Here is a 19,811-nt window from a genome sequence, read left to right as displayed (position 1 = left end):
CCCTTATGCAAACCCACCTGGGAACTGAGGATGGGGACTGGGGGTTAACGGAGTGCTGAAGAGTGACTCAAATTAGAAACAGTTGGGGTCCAAGAAATAGGCAGCACGGTTGTTTTCCTGCCCCAGCTGCATGTTAGAATCACCCCAGAAGCTTTAAAAAATTACCTGTGCCCAGGCCCATTGCTGGCTTAATTGGCCTGAGGTAGGGCCTGGCATCAGAATCAGAGGATCCTGATCTAATCAAGAGTAAGAACCTGTGCAACGATCTCTGGACCTGGATCCAGCCGCATCTGTATCATCTGAGAGTTTGTTAGAAGCTCAGATTTTTGGTTCCACCCGGCTCTAGTGAATCCAAATCTTTGAGGTTGAGGCCCAGGGATTTGTGTTTTAATAAGCCTTGCGGATGATTCTTAGATGCACAACCAGTGCATTACAGTATACAATGAAAGGGAAATAAATCAGTGGAGGCAGCATCCTATTTCTGAGTCTATCTCACGGGTCTCAAAGTATGGGACCCCTATACCCACAGCATCAACATCTGTGGGGAACTTGTTAGAAAAGGAAATTCTCAGGCCGTGCCTCAGGTCTACTGATTGACAATCTTGGAATAGGGCCCACTAACCTGCGTTAAATAAGGTCTCTAGGTGATTCTGATACATGCTTGAGTTTGAGAACTACCAATCTCCCATCTATCTACCTGCCCCTCACCTGAGACCATTACATAGTTTAAATGTCTGAATAACAAAGGCTCTGTAAGGAAAGGATGGTTGCAGAAGACCATTTGCAAAAGAGGCTTGAAGCTATTGCTCATAAAGTGATGGAATGCTGAGGGCTAGAAGCCGTGCACTACTCTGAAAATTTCTTTCCCTGAACCCTACACATGTGTTTTGGAAGGAGGCTACAGGCAATAAGTTCTGGAGGCAAGTCAGTTGGCCTAGTTGAGAGCATGTGTAGCTGTTATAAGGACGTTGTGTGCGTGAAACAGTTTTCAAATTCCAGCCAACAGAGTCTATTCTCTCTACGGAACTTATTCTGTAGAGAGAATAGAAAAGCAGCTCCATTGAGACAGAGGGGTAGGAGGGTGTTTCAGTCAATTACTCAGTTACTATTTCTCAGGGCTATTATATGCCATCAATGGGCTAGTTTGATGAAGGAAAAAAAAAACAAAAACAACTGTGCATGTGTGTGTGCATGTTTGTGTACATATATGTAGCACACATTCTGCTCCACCCATTTAAAAAATTTTCCCAACAATTGAGTTAATCATGTGCCTTGGTGCCCAGCATATCTTCATGGGCCCATGCGAGGCCCCTGTCTGGAATATATAGGTGTGTATGTCCTTTTATTTATTTATTTTTTTGAGACAGAGTTTCACTCTTGTTGCCCAGGCTGGAGTGCAATGGTGCCATCTCGGCTCACCACAACTCTCCCTCCTGAGTTCAAGCGATTCTCCTGCCTCAGCCTCCCGAGTAGCTGGGATTACAGGCATGCACCACCATGCCCAGCTAATCTTGTATTTTTACTAGAGATGGGGTTTCTCCATGTTGGTCAGGCTGGTCTCGAACTCCTGACCTCTGGTGATTCGCCCACCTCGGCCTCCTAAAGTGCTGGGATTACAGGTGTGAGTCACCGTGCCCGGTCCTGTCCTTTTATTTTTATACCTCACTCCCTTTTCCCTCTCACATTCCTGTATACTTTTTTTGTTTGTTTGTTTGTATGTGTGCTTGTAAAACATGTGTTGGTGTATTGTGTGCATGCCCAGATTTGTAGTTTGCTGATGTCTGTGATGTAAATACTCCCACCATGGCCGGTTTCAAGCTATCAATGTGATGTCACTGAATGGCATGGGGAGAAATGTGCTCAGTTGTGCAGTGGACTCTCAGGAACTGATGGAGCCGGCTGCAGCTCTCCACTGTTGGTGCTTAATTGAAGTGCTGGACTAGACTAGCTACTTTGGTATTCTGTAGACCTTGTATGTTTTCATAGGTCAAATTCTTCTACCCCATCTATTTCTACTTTGCTTAGTATCATGGGCCAACTCAACTTGCTTTATAGGTGAGGATATTGAAATACTTAGAACAGCTGAAGGGTTTTATTCGTGGTCAATAACAAGAACAGCATGCATGTCAAGGGTTTTCTGCTCTTAATAAAACCAGATTATAACACTTTGGTGGAAAATGCATGAAAACTGGTGCTTTAATAGTTGTATGTCATCATTTGGAGGTTCTGGGGCAACTGAGTGAGCTGTGAGCATAAACAGCCTTCTGGTGAAATTCCTGGATGCTTAATCCTCAGAGAGCACTAATTCCACGGTCATTAAAATACAGCCTGAGACCTTCTTGGCCTCAAGGTGTGATTGCAAACTCAGAGGTAGCCTCTGGAGTGTGACTCATTTGCTTTTTCTAGGTGGAGGATTTGTTTCCACCCTTAAGTGCTGCATTTTCCTGGAGAAGTCATATGGGCTAGATATGATGTGGAAGAGAAATATGCCACCCGGTGCTCTTGGGCTGCTAAAAGATGGCCAGAATCTTGGGGGCAGACCAAGAAAAGGCAAACATAGAAATTAACTTTTTCCAAATGATGGATTTGGCTAAATGTAATTCTTAAAGCTGTGGTTATAGAGGGTCTGTCCCCGCCTCTCCTTCCCCACATTCCCTCTTATGTCCTCATCCCCATGACACTAAACTGGGAGTGCATGTGTGCTTGGAGGGTGGTGGGAGGCACCACTATGGTGCTATGAGAGGTTCATTCCCCTCTGGAGAAGGGGTGGGAAGGTCAGGCCACATGGAGTTCCACAAAGAAGGTTTGTGGCTTAGGAGCTTGAAACTATAACCAGAGTGACTGAACAAGGGTTACTGGCCACTCAAGACTGGCTTGATTTGTAATTTGGGGGCACAAAGCTAAAAGACTCTACCCTAAATAGTGAGATGGGTTATTAACAATCTGTGCTTCAACTCAAACAGAAAACCAAGTCCAAGGTCATTTCTGTGTAATTTGCTCCATAAGCAAATCAACCCCTGTTCTGATGATTTTGAGCCCATCCTTGTCTCTTTTCAGGCACATGCTTGACCATGGAAAACCCCTCAAGTGAGCAATGTATGAACCTCTAGGTGAGCCCCGTTTTAAGAAAACCCTGATGCCGACTTGCAAACTTAAACAGTTTAATGACAGTATGATTATGAATATTACAAAGGGAAACACATTTGTTTATAATATGATTTGAGTGTTGATAAAGATCAGTTTTCATCTGACACTTCCAGAAATATTTCTGTAATGTAAAGGAAAGCACATTGGCATTTTCAGTGAATTTAGGTTCCTAACCCCAAGTCTGGAGAGCATTTTCCTATGACTCAAGAATAAAACTTTATAGAATGTTAACATTTTCCTGCCTCTTCTTGGGTAACCCTTCTGTCCTTTACTTAAATTACTTGTTGTCATGCTGATTTCATCAGATTATAGGAGAGAGAGAATAATCAACACTTCTGAGGTGGAAAGGACTTTCAAATCCTTCCCTGTCATGAAACTGATTAAGAAATGGAGGTGGAGAGTGGGGAAAGACTTGCTCAACCTGGTAGGGGCTCATTAGCAGCAGAGCTGGGGCAGAACCAACCCTCTTGCCTTCCGGGCTAATGCACAGTTCTTGGTATTGTGTTTTGCCATGTTAAATGACCGAGTTGTGTGATGACCATGTCACTGACCTCTATCCCTTTCTTGGTGACTTCCCTTTTTTTTTTTTTTTTTGAGACAGAGTCTCACTCCGTTGCCCAGGCTGGAGTGCAGTGGCGTGATCTTGGCTCACTGCAAGCTCCACCTCCCGGGTTCACGCCATTCTCCTGCCTCAGCCTCCCAAGTAGCTGGGACTACAGGTGCCCGCCACCATGCCTGGCTAATTTTTTGTATTTTTAGTAGAGATGGGGTCTCACCATGTTTGCCAGGATGGTCTCGATCTCCTGACCTCGTGATCCACCCGCCTCGGCCTCCCAAAGTGCTGGGATTACAGGCGTGAGCCACCGTGCCCGGCCGGTGACTTCTCTTTAAGGATGAGGCTTATTTCGCAGAAGAGGGCAAGTTCCCCACAAAGGGAGCTCTTATGGGAAAACTAAGGGTATAAAGTCTAAACTAAACATATCTTTGATAAGTGTTGTGCATCTTGGAAAAGAGAGGTTCTGGAATGGTGACTACATACACGCTTCTTTGTGTTTGGGGAGAGAGTCACAGAACAGACCAAAGGGAAGGCTAAGTGGTCTCTTATCCTGGGGATCTGGACTGCCTGCTGAAGCCTGAATTTACACTGATGTGTTTTAGACAGGGAAACTTAGGAGACGTCGTAGGCCTGATACTTTGTTATGATTGATGCCCTTCTGTTTCTCTCCTGGGACAGGTAGTAGATGCGGTTGGCCTCTGGGTAGGTGACTTTGCTGAGCGGGAGCTTGTAGATGGCGGGGTTATTGGTCGTCAGGAGCAGGAAGGTGAGAGCTGAGAGACAGAAGGGCCAAGTGCAGGGTGGCAATCCAAACTGGAGAGAAAGAACACAGATAAGCCTTGGTCACATCAGGTGCTTGTGCGTTTTAATCAGCCCTTATCAATCACCTACAGCCCTGGAGACATGAGGGACTGCTTTGAGGGCATTGATAAAGATACTTCATTGATGACCAATATAAATAAAATCATGCCAGTGCTATTCATCTGCATTGCAACAGGTGAATGCACAGTTTTCAAAATGCAGCCACTGGGAACCCTAATAGTTGGGCTAATATGCCCTTATGTAGAAGTCATCAGAACATAATATGCCTTTTGTAGAGGCTGTGTTTTGTCAGAAGCTATGTTTCTGGCCAGGTTAGACTTCTAACTCTAGGAACCATGGTCATCCTGTGTCTTCTTCCATCAGCCCCTGTTGGAGAAGTGTCTTTGGCAGCCATTTGGTAGCTCAAGATGTTTTCTGTTTGGTCATAGCTGATTGGACTAGAGATAGGCACCCAACTCAAACACTGCTTCCTATAGGCAGGTGAAAGTGCCCTCTGCCAACAGAATCCCTCTCTTGAGAAGTTGAACTAAGAGGCACAGAGACTGTGTCTACAGGGTTCTGGAACTGAAAAAACTGGGGAACAAACCAGGGATGGGTGGCCATTGGGGGATGTGTGCAGTAGAAGTAACCCGTCAGAGAGACACAGGGAAAGTGAGCAGAGAGATGGAGAGAAGCAAAGATGTGTCATCATCGTCCTATGAAGCTGGAGACAGAGCACAGCTGCCTTTCTTCTCAAGGGCTCTCCAATCTCCAGCCCTTTTTCTCTTGATGTTGACCTGTTTTTATTTCTTGAGATGCTCTAAGGCTTTTTAGTACTCTTCTCCACTCTTCATTTGAGATAGCTTGAATGGATAGTTTGCTAACAATGAGCCTGCAACTTCAGTTACGAGGCACATCAAATATGCCCCCTCTTGCCAAAACATCATCTTATTATAAGCAGTGAAAACCTCAGATACTACCATGGGAGTAACAATGCCAGTCATATGTGTGTCCAGAGATGGCACTGTTGGGTGGGTCTTGGGGAACAACAAAGACAGCCTGCTACCAGAGCTGGGTCTGTAAGGGGCACCCATGAGTGATGAGTTCCATTCAGCGAGTCTTCCAAAGCCCCACTAAGACTGCACAAGGTGTTTGGGAAGCACCCTTGGAGTCCTACATTGGAAAGGATGTTGGTTTGGATTTCCACAGTCCAAGAACCGAATCTCAGTTCTGATCACCTTGCTATGGCCATTTAATCTTTCTGAGACCTCAATAGTGAAATAGGAATAATAAAGCCTACTTAGAGAGTTGGTGCCTCTAGTGTATACCAAGTACTCAATACAAATGATCCTAAATATGTGGTTATTATCATCAAACAGATGGCAGCATTGTTGAAGACATGAGGTTGTATATACATGTGCCACTTAGAAAACAAAAGAGTACAGCTCCTATGTGCTCTTCTGAGGAGGGCTTGGATGGTCCCATAAATGTCATTCAACATTTTTATTTCCTGTTCCTCGATGACATTGTGGGAAATTCCTTTAAGGTGAGTTAATAGCCTGTACTTTTTTATATTCCGGAGAGTGGCCAACACAATGTCTTAAACACAGTAGGCAAACTAGGTAAACTTGATTTTGTTTTGAAAGATGTCTAAACTGAATAGTCTAATCTGTAACTTCTCTGAAAACAGAGAGAAAGGCCAGTCATCACTGTAAACATCCATGATCAGGAATCGCAGCTTCCTGTTTTGCATCTCTTTCAGTGACTTGTTCAAGGAAGGCACATGGCACGGATTTAGTGGATGAATGACTGGGTGAATGGATGGGTATAGTTGGAGGCTGATAAAGCCTGAAGGGAGCCTCAGAGCCACTACTTCATGCCCTTATTCCCCCTCAGAGTTTCTGATGCTTCGCTATTCAACCCCAGTTCTAAAACACCCTGTCATAGAGGCTCACTATCTTAGGGCTTCATTCATCCAGTATTGCTTGAGCACCTACTATGTGTTGAAGACTATAACAGATACTGGAGATAAAGATAATATGATGAGGTCCCTGTTCCAAGGGAGAGGACTGGCTGAGGGTAGAAGAAGACCAATGAGTACTAGACTCATCACAAAACTGTACGACATCAAGTATTTAGCCGAGGTGTGCACAAATACAATGAGGCCCAGAAAAGAGATTCAGTTCATTGGGGAAGACGGGATAGTATCAGGGAAGGCAAATTCTACTGCTTAGAAAAATTCCTTCTTATGCTAAGTCCAAGCCACCCATTTTCACTAAAGGTGAGGGAGAGATCTAGGCAGGTGTTACTAGAATGCCCACTCCCTCCTTATCTGCAGGATCACCTGGACTTCTGGTTGTCCATGCAAAGTGTGCCCTTTTACCCTTATCTGACAAGGGGAGGCACCAGCTGCAAGTGGGGCCCTGAGCCCTCTGCACTGGGGTTGAGGGCCAGCATGGGCTCCTCCTGACCTCACACATCACCCTACACTGGAGCCCAGATGAGGAAGGGGTTCCCAGACTGTGGCCCGTGACTTTAAGCCTCAGCTCTGGCTTCTGTCTCGCCTGGTTGGGGTTTGACTCCCCTTATTCTATGGAGGGGAGCTAGTTAGTTGCCGTGGGGCAAAGATATATGCTGGCTCACAAGCTAGCTAGGCAGGCACACACAAATTAAATAATAAAGATTTAAAAATAGTTATAGAGGAAGATAGAAAGGAATTTGATTTACAAGATAATGCTCCTCAAATTTCCTCTAAGGAGTTCCTGGCCTACTGATGATAGGAATGGATTGGCCCACAGTTGAAATGTAAACTTTTGGGGCCTGGCTCCCTCTGCCTAGCAGGTGCTGAAGTGAGTAGTGTGACGTGAAATAAGGGAGATGAACTGGGGAAGAGTTCTTAGAGGAGAGAGGTTTTCAGCAGGTTTGGGGAAGCCAAGAGGACACCAGGAAGGATGTTGTAGGCACGTTCTGAGCCTGTGTTGACTCACCACAGATAACATGTTAGCCAGGGCAGCACCCAGGTAGGCAGCAAACAGTGCTAGAAAAAAAAAAAAAAAAAAGAAATAGACCAGTAACTATTTAATAGCACCTCAAGATTGCTCTACATATTCTCTTCCCATCAATTTTATGCCACAAATGCTATCTCTAAGATTTTTTAAAAATTTGAGTTATGTTTCCATTGCTTGGCAGCTTTAAAATTGTTAAATTCCATGCAAATGCCGGTGCAGCAAAGACAGCAGATGAACTTGTTAAAAAGGGCCAGAATTGAGCTGTTAATGGTTCTCTTGGGTCCCACCACCTTGCATTCCAGTAAAGGAACATTTAACAGCATAAACCATAAATGAAAATTTTACTATACGGCAAAGGCAAGTGAATCCCAGAACTCCCTACTGGAATATTTCATCACAAGTTATTAACATAATATGGGTTTCTAGGGAAGAGCAGCATTCTGAAAGCTTGAGGAAGACTAGACATGCCCAGTGCCTTGTCGTGTAGGCTCTGCGGAAGGCATGACAAGGCTGGCCACTGGGAATGAGCCCAGTGCTGGCAACAGGGGAGAAGCTATTAAAATGTACTAGTGTAATTGGCCTTTGCTTCCAAACCCTTCATTTCTCGCTGAGAGCATCCCAATTGTCCTTAGGATTATATTAACAAGAGCTAACCTTTATTAGTGTGTTATTGTGTGCCCAGCTAGTAGCAATACTACCATAGCTTTCAGCATTCCTACAGTGTAAGCACTATTATCGTCTTCATTTCACACATGAGAAAACTGAGGCTCAGAGAGGTGAAATAATATGACTGTTCAGCCTATATTTCAGTTGGAGAAGCCCCTTTTGTTTTGGAGGGGAGATTCAAGGTGGAAGAGTAGATGAGATTAAAGAATGAGTTACACGGCCGGGAGTGGCGGCTCACGTCTGTAATCCCAGCACTTTGGGAGGCTGAGATGGGAGGATCACTTGAGCCCAGGAGTTTGAGACCAGTCTGGGCAACAAAGCAAGATACCATCTCTACAGAAACCAAAAATATTAGCTGGGTGTGGTGGCATGTGCCTGTAATCTCAGCTACTTGGGAGGCTGAGGCAGGAGGATGGCTTGAGCCCAGAAGTTTGAGGCTGCAATGAACTATGATCATGCTACTTACTGTGCTCTAGCCTGGGTGACAGAGCAAGACCTCATCTCAAAAAACAAACAACAAACAAACAAACAAAAGAGAATGAGTTAAATGAGTTACATGAAGTAGAATGTGGGGCTGTCAATGGGTTTCATGGGTCACACCAGGCAGCTTATTCTCTGAGAGCGAATAGGAGCCCATGCCGTCCTTTGTGTTTGCTGAATCCTCATTAATTAACATACATCATTTAACTAGAGATAATAGAGGTCAGCACTTACTGGACATTCCCTATGTGTCAGCATTATTCTCATCATTTTCACAAATGATCTAATTTGATCCTGGCAACAGCTGTAGGAGTTGGGCACTGTTAGTATCAGGCATGGAGACTTCAAGCAACTTGCCCAGGATTACATGGCTAACAAGTGGCGGAGCTCCAGCCATCTGGCTCTGGGAGTGGGCTCTTAATCAGCCTCTCAGATCTGAGGTTGGAAAGAGAGAGGCAAACCAAGCACTACCAAGGCCCCCGAATAGAGGGGAGCCAGATGGCCTGAGTGGGACTCTGGGCTTGGTCTGTGAAGAATGGAAGACTCCAACTCCATCCATCTTCCCTGGGACCCAGAGCCAAAGGATTCATTCTGTCTCCCTCTTCCCCCACTGATATTTGCTATTTTATCAAATTTGGTGTTGTTACTAGCAGGAAAACCCTCCGAAAACCCCGTGTGGGCTCCTGTATGGCTGTAGGGCTTTCAGAGTCGGGAGAAAGGAGGAAGGATAGAAGAAAGAAGACGAAATAAGACATGCAGCCTGCCTGGGCTGGAGGGAAAACTGTCTGTCTCAGGTGATGTGCCGAGCAGGCAGTGGTGGAAGGAACCTTTGCAACAGGATGCCTGGCCACCTGGCCTGTCTTATCCATCACTGACTGTATGATGTTGGAAAAGGGCCTAACTGTTCTGGGCTTGGATTTTTTTACTGGTAGAAAAAGCACTGGCTTCAGGAAACAGTGTGGTGTCCTGCAAAGAGCACAGCCTTTTACAGTCAGGCAGACCTGACTTCAAGCAATGTATTTAGCTTCCTTTAGCCTCATGTCTCCATCTGTGAAATGGGGATATTAATATCATCCACACACTTTATGGGGCTGGAGGGAATATTAAATGAGATGACCTGTACCAAGGTTTCACAGCTCCAGCTCCATGGACACTTTGGATGGGGCAATTCCTTATTCTGGGGGTGCTGTCCTGTGTATTGTAGGGTGTTTAACAGCGTCTCTGGATTTTACCCATTAGATGCCAGTAGCACTTCCCCCAGCCTCAGGTATGACACACAAAAATGTCATCAGACATTGCCAAATGTTCCTGGGGAAGGGGAAAATTACCCCTGGTTGAAAACCACCAGTGTAACATCTGACATAAATTGGGCATTTAAGATTTGTTTGTTAAACATGAATATCCCTTAGTGAATAAGTAGAACTTGGAGTTGGTAGCCAGGGATATCCTGTAATGTCCTTTCCCAGCTGGTATCCTAGATGTCCTTGTCCTCTGAGACTCTGGACAGAACTTATAGCTCCACGGTCTGGACGCAGCCACCTCCCCACCGGGCCACCTGCTCCGATCCTATGTGGAGCTCATGGGCCACTAAGAGAGCCTAGAGTGGCACAGTCTTGACTCTGAATCTTTAAAAACTTCAGGACTCCTTGACTTTTCATTTCTAGCATTCAGACTTTTAATTTTTAATGGGATGAGGCCCAAACCAATTTAATAATATAAATGACGACTGATTTTAAAGATCTCTGAGCATTTAGAATTTTTGCCATTGGGACATTTTTATGGAAGGAAGGAACTTAGGCATAGGTCTAGTTTCGGGTCATGTAAAAATGCTGGCCTATTAAGAAGTTAAAGTTAATTTAAATTAAAATATTCACAGTGACATTTAATTCCAGTGGGGCTGTTCTGTCTGCCGAAGGAGCTATCATTCCCTCCTGCTCTCACTGCCTCCTGGTTGCCTATCAATGGGCCCTACACACAAGTAAGCTTGACTACGTGTTCCAGGTTTTCTAGATGGCCTCAACTTCTTCTTTTCATTGAACCTGTACAAACATTTGTTTGTGAGGCTGAGTGGGCAGATCACTTGAGCCCAGGACCAGCCTGGGAAACATAGTGCAGCCCTGTCTCTACAAAAAAAAAAAAAAAAAAAAAAAAAATATATATATATATATATATATATATATATATATATATAAATTAGCTGGGCATGGTGGTGCATGCCTACAGCCCCACCTACTCAGGAGGCTGAGGTGGGAGGATCACTTGAGCCTGGGAAGTTGAGGCTGCAGTGAGCCGTGATCATGCCACTGCACTCCAGCCTGGGCAACAGAGTAAAACCCTGTCTCAAAACAACAACAACAACAGTAAAACGCCCCCCAAACTCCACTTGTATGTGTTATAGACTGCTTTCCCATTTTTGGTCTATAAGTACATCACTGGATGCTTCCAGGTCTTTCTTTAACTTGTAGAAGGAGGGTTGACTCTACCTCTGCCCACAGGCAAGTCCTTTTACCTCCCTTAGCCTCAGGCACCATGGCTACAAAATAAAGCTGGAGTTTTCAGCTTCTAAAAATGATAAAATGGAGTAATATTTGGAAAAGTATTTTGGTGAAAACCAATAAATGTTAGATATTATTACTGTGTAGTCTGTCTAAAAGTTCAAGGATCTACCTACAGGGGCTTAAAATTCACTTTAGTGTATTCTCATGTTTCCTGAGATCGTCAGGCTCATTGGCACTTTTGGGAGATGATGTGACTCAGTTTCCTTGAAACCAATGAGTGCACCTTGATTTATCAGAGGCTTCTGTAATAGAGAGAGGTGCCATGCTGGGAAAGGGGGTGGGGAATTTAATGAGTTCGGACGGAGGAAGACCTAGCTTCATGTCTCAGCCTTGTCTTTTACATGCAGTTGAGCCACTTCACCTCTTTGTCAAGGCTGGGACTTGGGGAGGTGAGTGAAGCACCTGGGGTGCAAAATTTCAAGTGGCCTTCACTCTCAGGGTCACGGGGATATGTCAGGGTCATCACCTGCTTGGCCCTGAGAGTAAGCACCTCCTTAAATTTTGCATCCCACGTGTCTCCCTTGTCTCACCTTAGTCTTCCTCTTTGACACAACTTTTCCTCGTTTGCAAAACACGAATAGTAATACCAACCTTGAGAATTAGTGTTAAGGTAGAGATGACGTATTTAAAGTGCCTACTTTGTGGTGGGTGTTAGGTGAATGGCTACCTTTTATTTGGGCAATATGACAGCTACTTTTTTTTTTTTTAAGTAACTACAGTGTGCTGGCCTTAGGTTGGTGTAGCAAAAAGTAATTTTAAGAAGAGCAAATGAAAAAGACAGCAGCTTTACCCTTCGTATCTTGTTTAGAGTTCGTAGTCATTGTCATAAAATGCAAAAGAAAATATATCTACAAATTATCTTAAGGAAACAAATATGTGGCCATAGCTGATCCAGAACATCTTCCCTAGCAAGAATATTTGGAAAATTTTTATTATAAATTTATTTTTAAAAATAAGTTTATATAGATAATGTTCACAGAGTCTACAGATGTATTGAAATAGAACTTCTGTTTTAGATGTTCTGCTCAAAAGGAGTTTTGTTTGGTTTCCAGTCATATAACATCAAGAAATAAAGGATGTTCAAGGATGAGGACATACAAATCTACCAACTTGTTACAGTCGATCTAATTTCCTGGGACTCTGAACAAATATATAACAAAGAGGAGTCATTTGAAGGGTCTGTGGTTAATGTTTGAATGCTTAAGGTGAATCGCTGTAGATGACGTAAATCACCCAATTCCATATGTAAGGAGTAACCTGCATAAGAGTTGCTCAGCCGGTTTGCTCCAACCCCCACCAGGAGAGTAGCAATCACAGGAGACAGCCCAGGAACAACAATCAAACCTCCACCACCGTCTTCATGTGACTGAACGTTGAGTATTCAGTGAAAATAGTGTTTAATCTATTAATTACTAAATAACCATTAAAAAACATAAAAAAACAGTTTTATGTAAAAAGCCTTTTATAAAGGAAACAAATCCTCTGTGGGGAGTACCTACCGCAGGCGATGGCGAGGAGGTGCGTCTGCCAGGTGATGACGTAGAACATGCCTCCTATCGCTATGCACGCGAGGGTGCTGTTGAAGCCACACAGGCCGAAGTAGATGGAGTCAAAGGGCGTCGCAATAGTGAGTGCTGTGACAGAAGGCAGGCATCAGGGTTGGGTCTAGGGTCTTATGGGGCCCATCTGCTGGCCCTGAAACCTACCACAGTCCTCAAAGCCCGGAGCCAGTTATCTTCTTAGGTAGTTATACAAAAAGGACTTCTGGCTTTATTCTGTGAAAAAACATCTAAGGAAACAAACGGCCATAGAGTTCCATGAATACTAGCAGTTAAGCTGGCATGGGTTGAAGAGATTCTTTGAGTAAGGACAGAAGTCTGATTTAAACAGTCCAGAGAATATCCTTCCCCTGCCAAGAAAGAGAACCTCTCCTCCTTCATCGATACCTTAATTCTCTAATGGAGAACAAATCTTTCTTGTTGTCATTGCAGATCACTTAACATGTAAATATACCTGGAAGAAACTTCCCCCAAACTTTAAATTTATACTAAGGTGTGAATGACTAACACCAAAGCCTTTCTTGAGGGCAGCTGTGGCTCAGGGGAGGATAAAGGGGCTAGATCAAAAACGGAGAAACAGGGTACAACAGAAGGAGGGAAAGTTCACAGGAATCAGCAGGTGGAGTGTTGAAGATGAGAGTCACCATTTTATTTGGAGCTGGCCCCAGGCTCTAACCCCCTCACAGCCCAGGGAAATGAGGACACAGACCTGCTAGCATCCCCATGGTGGATCCAATTGCTGCATGCAAGCAAATGAGAGGTGAGGATATGAACAGAGCTATGAGGAAGATGCCTCCAGTCCAGGGATTATCACAGCCGTACACTTGGCCAATTCCAACAGGGATGGCTCTCAAAAGCTGTAGGCACAACAGGATTACATGCTCATTATGGAGGCAAAAGAGACAACTTGACCTTGGCTGCAAGAGACTTGGCACCGAACCCTTCCCACTAACATTTTGCAATGGATGTCCAGGATTTTTATTTCTATTCAAATAGGTTAACTTTAACAGGAACAAAAGCTTTATTATCTTAATCTTGAGTTCTTAGAACACTGATGGATTAGGATGTTGAGTTTCCTTTATTTAGAAATATGAGCATGAGGCATTTATCCCTCAGGGAAGAGAAACTGAAAACCTTTCAAGGTAGGGTACTATTGATTAGAAAAGTAATATATGTCTGATCAAAGTTGGGGTTTAAAAACCCTTTGTGATTTTTTTTTTTTTTTTTTTGAGATGGAGTTTCGCTCTTGTTGCCCAGGCTGGAGTGCAATGGTGTGATCTTGGCTCACTGCAACCTCCGCCTCCCGGGTTCAAGAGATTCTCTTGCCTCAGCCTCCCGAGTAGCTGGGATTACAGGCATGTGCCGCCATGCCCGGCTAATGTTGTATTTTTAGTAGAGATGAGGTTTTTCCATGTTGATCAGGCTGGTCTTGAACTCCTGACCTCAGGTGATCCGCCTGCCTTGGTCTCCCAAAGTGCTGGGATTACAGGCGTGAGCCACCACACCTGGCCATGATTTTTTTTTAAAGCTAAAAAGATGATGAGAAGGTGAAATATTAGACAAAAAAATGGCCCTGTGTGTTTTCAAGTACAACATGTTTGGGGTGTGATTATGTTAGTAAGGTCTGGAGGAGGAACTCGACTAGTATCTACAGGAGCGGCCAGGAGAAGGTAGTATCGCCCAGCATCTGCTGTTTTGATTAATAAACCCCCAGGGCACCCTGCTTGATTCCGTCCTCCATCTATCTCTGGGGCTGGTGGGGCCTGTCTGTGAATGGAAAAGCACTTGAAAAAGTCTGGTGCCTTGTGGGCACCTGCACAAAGGTCCTAGAGTTTGGGAAGAGGATTCTGGAAATGCGGGCTTCCCCAGCCACAGGGACTGTGTTTTGGAGGGTCTAGCCAAGGCCCATGGGCAGGAAGCTGAGGAGAGGCAGTGTCCTGGGGCAAGTCCGTGTATATAGATTAAGGCAAGGACGCTCTTCTCTAGAGAACTCTTCCCTCTGCGCGTGGCCGGGGAGGGAGATCCTGCAGCTCGGGGGCCCTCACGCCACAGTGAGTGTGTACAGGAGACAGGCTGAGTGGGTTAGGCTTTGGGCTTAGTCTCCTGTTACTCAGGGCAGAGAACAGAATGAGGGCTCTGGCCTCACCATGCAGGGCAAAGGGGACAGGCGAGAGAGAGTTGCACATACAGAAGCAGCAGTATGGGCAGTTTTGTCCTCAGCCAGTTGCACCCTTCAGAGGGCTCTCAGTGGTCACAAGAGCAGAGGAACCCGTGGGGACTCAACATTGCTGGGAAGTTTAGACACTCCCTCTGAAATTTACCACTTATTTATCAGAAACTCAAAGCTCTAATTTTAAAGGTCAAAAAGACAAAACATATGAATGATTGTCATAATCCATTCAGTTGGCCAGAAAGTTACTTCTTAAAGAATAATGCCACAAAATTGAATTTTTCTTTCCTGGAACGTTGGTGGAGTGGTGGTGGTGGTGGTGGTGGTGGTGGTGGTGGGTCTCGTGTTTGTACAGGATTATTCATTTTTTTCCATTTCTATAAAATTTCAAAATTTCTTCTCAACTGAAACTGTGACATACAGAATGCAATATCTAAAATCTGCATCTTCTAACATCATTTCCCCCTAGCGTGCCACTTAGAGCAAGTTTGTCTCCAAAAGATATTAATTGGGTAGACTAAGAACGGGCAGCTTAAGAAGCTGAACTGCCAGCACAGCACCTTTTCTTGTTTCTGGTCCAAGAAGGTCCTCACACACACAAAATGATCAAGGATCCGACTAACACAAATAGTTCTGAGCCAGGTGCAATGGTCCACGCCTGTAATCCCAGCACTTTGGGAGGCTGAGGTGGCATGATCGCTTGAGGCCAGAGGTTTGAGACCAGCCTGGGCAACAATGACAAGAGCAATCTCTACAAAAAAATATAAAGAATGAGCTGGGCCTGGTGGCACGTGCCTGTAGTCCCAGCTACTCAGAAGGCTGAGGTGGGAGGATCCCTTGAACCCAGGAGTTTGAGGCTGCAGTGAGCTGTGATTGCGTCACTGCACTCCAGCCGGGGTTACAGAATGAGACTCTATCTCTGAAACAAAAACAGAAACCCCAAAATCGAATAGTTTTCTTGCTAAATACTGGTGCTTCTCAGTGTAAATTCAGGGCTCTTTCTACTACACCACGCTGTGGCTTACTGTGGAAATCTAAGAGAAAGGAGGCATCATTATTTTAGAGAAAGTTCCTTTAACAAGCCCAAGTGACTTTGTGGTCAGATGATGAGCTGCCAATAACGAAGTCTCAGAGTGAGCGCCAGACTGTGGAGCCGTTTCGTGTAACGGAAAGTAGGAGGGCCTCGGAGAAAACGTGCCTTGTTAGATAAGGTGGCTGGCTAATAGGCACATTTCTCTAGGCTGACTTAATACTGTGAGTGCAGCTTCTTATTAATCACCTTGGCTGACTTCCAGAGGTCAGGATTATATACAGAATACTTATTAAAAAAAAACTTTAAAAGCTCTGTTATATGTTTCTTAATGAAAGAACACCTGTGCTTTAAAACCAACAGCATGGTGTAGTAGAAAAAGCCCTGAGTTTACACTGAGAAGCACCAGTATTTAGCAAGAAAACGATTTGATTTTGGGGTTTTTGTTTTTGTTTCGGAGGTAGAGTCTCATGGAGGGCAGTGACACAATCACAGCGCACTGCAGCCTCAAACTCCTGGGCTCAAGCGATCCTCCCACCTCAGCCTTCTGAGTAGCTGGGACTATAGGCATGTGCCACCAGGCCCAGCTTTGGCGAGTGAAGGGAATAAACTCTGGAGGTTGGAACAATGACTTCTTAAGCCAATAGATGGTAGCATGATGTGTACGACTTGAATGATTCCATGTGATTGAATGAAAGAAAATGCACAACGCAAGCTGTAAGCCTCAAAAAGACTTTTTAAACATCCACAAAGAGCCCAGGCTGGAAGTCAGGAGGCTGAAGTTCTAGGCTTGACTTTGCTCCTCCCTAATTGGCTGTAAGACCTCAGGCAGGTCTCTTAACTTGGCCGCAGTTTCCTTCTCTGTGCTATCATAGGGTGAGACCAAAACTAGCCCTTTTTGCTCTCAGAAGTAGAAAAGGGTGGCAGCTCATGAGATATGTATGTAGAATGCTTGGTACTGTGTAATTGTTAAAAATTATTACTTGTGGATGTTTCTGACGTGCAAAATATGCAAATGCCACTAACATCCAGTGTGGACAGACCTGCCCTTCCTCCTTCCATGATACGTACCAAGGGCACTTGGACTTCTGACCAGGTGATGTTGGGCACGGCGGATGCAGGCTGCAGCAGCGTCGTGGGGAAGAAAAGGTTGTAGTGGCCCGTGGCTGCCAGGTACAAAGTCACAGTGATATTGAAGGGCAGTGTGAAGACTGGGAGGTCCCACTTGCTGAAGATGGTACCCAGGGCGCTGGAGAGGATGGGGCTGATGGCAGAAGCATGAGAGATGCTGGTCAGGAAGCCGCCTGGTCATAACACCAGACTGTGCTGCAGTGGGGGCTCCCTGTGCCTTCCTAGAGAAAAACAGCCTGCTGGGTATTCTCTGGAGCCTGACTGGCCCTGAGCAGGTCTTTCCCTGGGCCTCTTCCTCCCTGCACAGTGACAGGGTGGGGCACCCAGACTCAACTTCAGAAAGAGATATAAGGCAGGCAGTCTCAGAACTTCCTTCAGGAATCCTATAGCTCCATCCCCAGGCATCAGGTTGGGGAGGCAGAGGGGAGGGAATCACATTCATTCAACAAATGTTTTTTGAGTGGCTGTGTGCATGGGCTTTGTGGCCAGGGTGCCCTGTGTTTTCTCAACATGGGGTAGAGCAGGCACTGAGGGCTTCCCCATGGCTGGGCCTTCAGCCTACCCTGGGAGGTGGTCTTGGTCTGCCCAGGGGTCCCAAGGATTTAGAAAAGCTGGGGTTGGGGAGGGTTGAAAAGATTTCCAGAAACTGACAGGACCCTATAGTGCAGCTCTTAACCAATGTGGGCCTCAGTTTCTTTCTCTGCACTCTGGCAGGGTGAGACCAAAAAACCCTTTATATCTTAAAAGAATAATAAAGGGTGGTCGCTAATGGGATACTGTGTATAGACCTAGCATGGGGCTACCATGGTATAAACTTAGTTATTATTCCAGTGGACATTTCTGATGTGCAAGCTAAATACATGCCACTTTAATATCACATTTAGACAGACGGTCATGGGGTTGGGATGAAAAGGTTGGTGGCCTTTGATATGAACCCACAACCCTTCAAAAGCAAACTTACCAAGACATGGACATGATGATGACGGGTAGCAACAGCCACCAGTAGTAGTCACCTTTGTCTGAGAACACGGCCATCAGCAGCCCCACCAGCACCCCATTGTAGCCGTGAAGTCCTGCCGCGATGGCCGACCTGGCAGGAGAGGGAGGGTCAGGTGGAGCAGGGGCTTCCCCAGGGCCCTTTACATTTTCCTATTGAGTCAGATTCTTTTTACCTGGGGCCTGACTACACACACCTTCAAATAGACCACCCTTCTGGGAGTGGGGAAGGAAGACAACCCTATGAATCCTTCATACTTCTCTAGAAATATGTTGCTATGACAAAATAACCAGGGAACAGTCATTTTTAGTTGTCAGTGTCCTTATTTTGAGGATTTCTGAGCTGGGAAGAGGAAGAATGGTCCCCATGGGGAGTGACTTCTTGGCTACATGCTTGGACCCTGAGCCTCTGGGACTTACTTGTCCTGACTCAGCATGAGGGCTGTCAAGGTGGACATGATGGTACCCAGGCAGCCTGAGATCGCCCACCAGGGGTTCTGGATGAAGAGGCCAAGGATGATGAGGATGCCGCTGAGGGGGTTGTTCACAAACATCACTTGAGATGTGCCTCGGAGGACCCAGTCAAAGAACTGGAACACTGGGGACTTGTCTGAAATGGAACCGGGGCAGGAAGTAGGCAAGTGCTCAGTGTGGGCAGCCCTGGGTGGGCAGATGGAGGGTGTGAGGGAATCTGGATATCCGAAGTGGGTTTGCAGGAAGCCAGCCACCTGCTGTCACCTGCCACCAAAGATGGTAAACAAGGAACCCAAGAGAGCCTCTGACTGCCAAGAAAACTCTTGAGACCCATCGCCAGCCAGATGTGACCTCCAGGTTGTTTTTCTGGCAGGGGGGACTAGGTACCCTGAGCTGTCTCTGCCCCCTGTGGTGGTACCATGAATTTTCAAGAACATGTTCTTGCTGCATAGAGGGCATTAAACCCATGGGCTGAGCTCTGGAAAGATTGCTAAAGAGAACCTATTGGCATGGTAGACACAGTTCTCCCATGAACCATCCAGATGGCGTTTTTCTAGAATGCTGGCTCTAGAATCCCAATGAGAAAAACACCTGTCTGCAATATTCAGATGGGATATTTGAGATAGCAGAAGTGTTCTGTTCAGAAATGAGAGCTCATGAGCTCACACTCTTACATGTATTGCTATTTATAGTTCAAGAGGCTGTATGTCTGTTTTAACAGCAAAACTCCCAGCTTCCAGGAAAGACCACAGTAACAGAGTGCAGTCTAGTCTAAGTCTAGCCTATAGGGAACCCCCATGGCAATGGGTTTCCTGGGGATGGGTGGAGGTGAGTTTTTAGGGTCAGGGTCAGTGTTGTTCTCATAGAATTTTACCTTTAAGTCCCTCTCCACACTCCTTCATCTCTCCTGTGATGTAGCTGAGGGCTTTGCTGACCCTTGTCCCACCGGCAGCCATGGAACTCCGAATCCAGGATGTCTTGGAAATGTTTGTTTCCACTTTTATCTCAGAGCTCTCCTCCATGGTGTCCAGATCCTGTCCAGGACAGAGATAGGCAAGAGTCTCCCACATTCGGTGGTTCTTACACTGAGAATTCATGTTTGTGGTCACTCAGGGACCAAGTAAGATTGTCATTTGGTATTTCATCAAATTGCTATTTAACCTCCCTGTTTCTGTAGATTAGACTGTCTTTTGTTTGACACATGACCTCATCTAATAGGTTAACTACCGCGAGGC

The 19,811-nt window shown here is 45.4% G+C and overlaps 1 protein-coding gene across 1 annotated transcript in view; it reads right to left on the bottom strand.

The window, feature by feature from the left end:
* Positions 1-3,146: 3,146 nt before the first annotated feature.
* Positions 3,147-19,811, bottom strand: part of SLC14A2 (solute carrier family 14 member 2) — a 200,011-nt gene continuing 183,346 nt past the window's right edge. The window contains exons 13-20 of the mRNA XM_016933605.3: positions 19,451-19,610; positions 18,523-18,712; positions 18,068-18,196; positions 17,047-17,239; positions 13,485-13,632; positions 12,716-12,850; positions 7,492-7,541; positions 3,147-4,516 (exon numbers count right to left, since the gene is read on the bottom strand). Of these exons, the coding sequence (XP_016789094.2) occupies positions 4,316-4,516; positions 7,492-7,541; positions 12,716-12,850; positions 13,485-13,632; positions 17,047-17,239; positions 18,068-18,196; positions 18,523-18,712; positions 19,451-19,610 (1,206 nt within the window). The 3' untranslated portion in view covers positions 3,147-4,315. The remainder of the gene's footprint in view (positions 4,517-7,491; positions 7,542-12,715; positions 12,851-13,484; positions 13,633-17,046; positions 17,240-18,067; positions 18,197-18,522; positions 18,713-19,450; positions 19,611-19,811) is intronic.

Source organism: Pan troglodytes, chromosome 17 (assembly GCF_028858775.2).
Source record: "Pan troglodytes isolate AG18354 chromosome 17, NHGRI_mPanTro3-v2.0_pri, whole genome shotgun sequence".
NCBI lineage: Eukaryota > Metazoa > Chordata > Mammalia > Primates > Hominidae > Pan > Pan troglodytes.
Note: the sequence above shows the minus strand (reverse complement) of the source record. Positions and strands in the feature narration are given on the sequence as shown.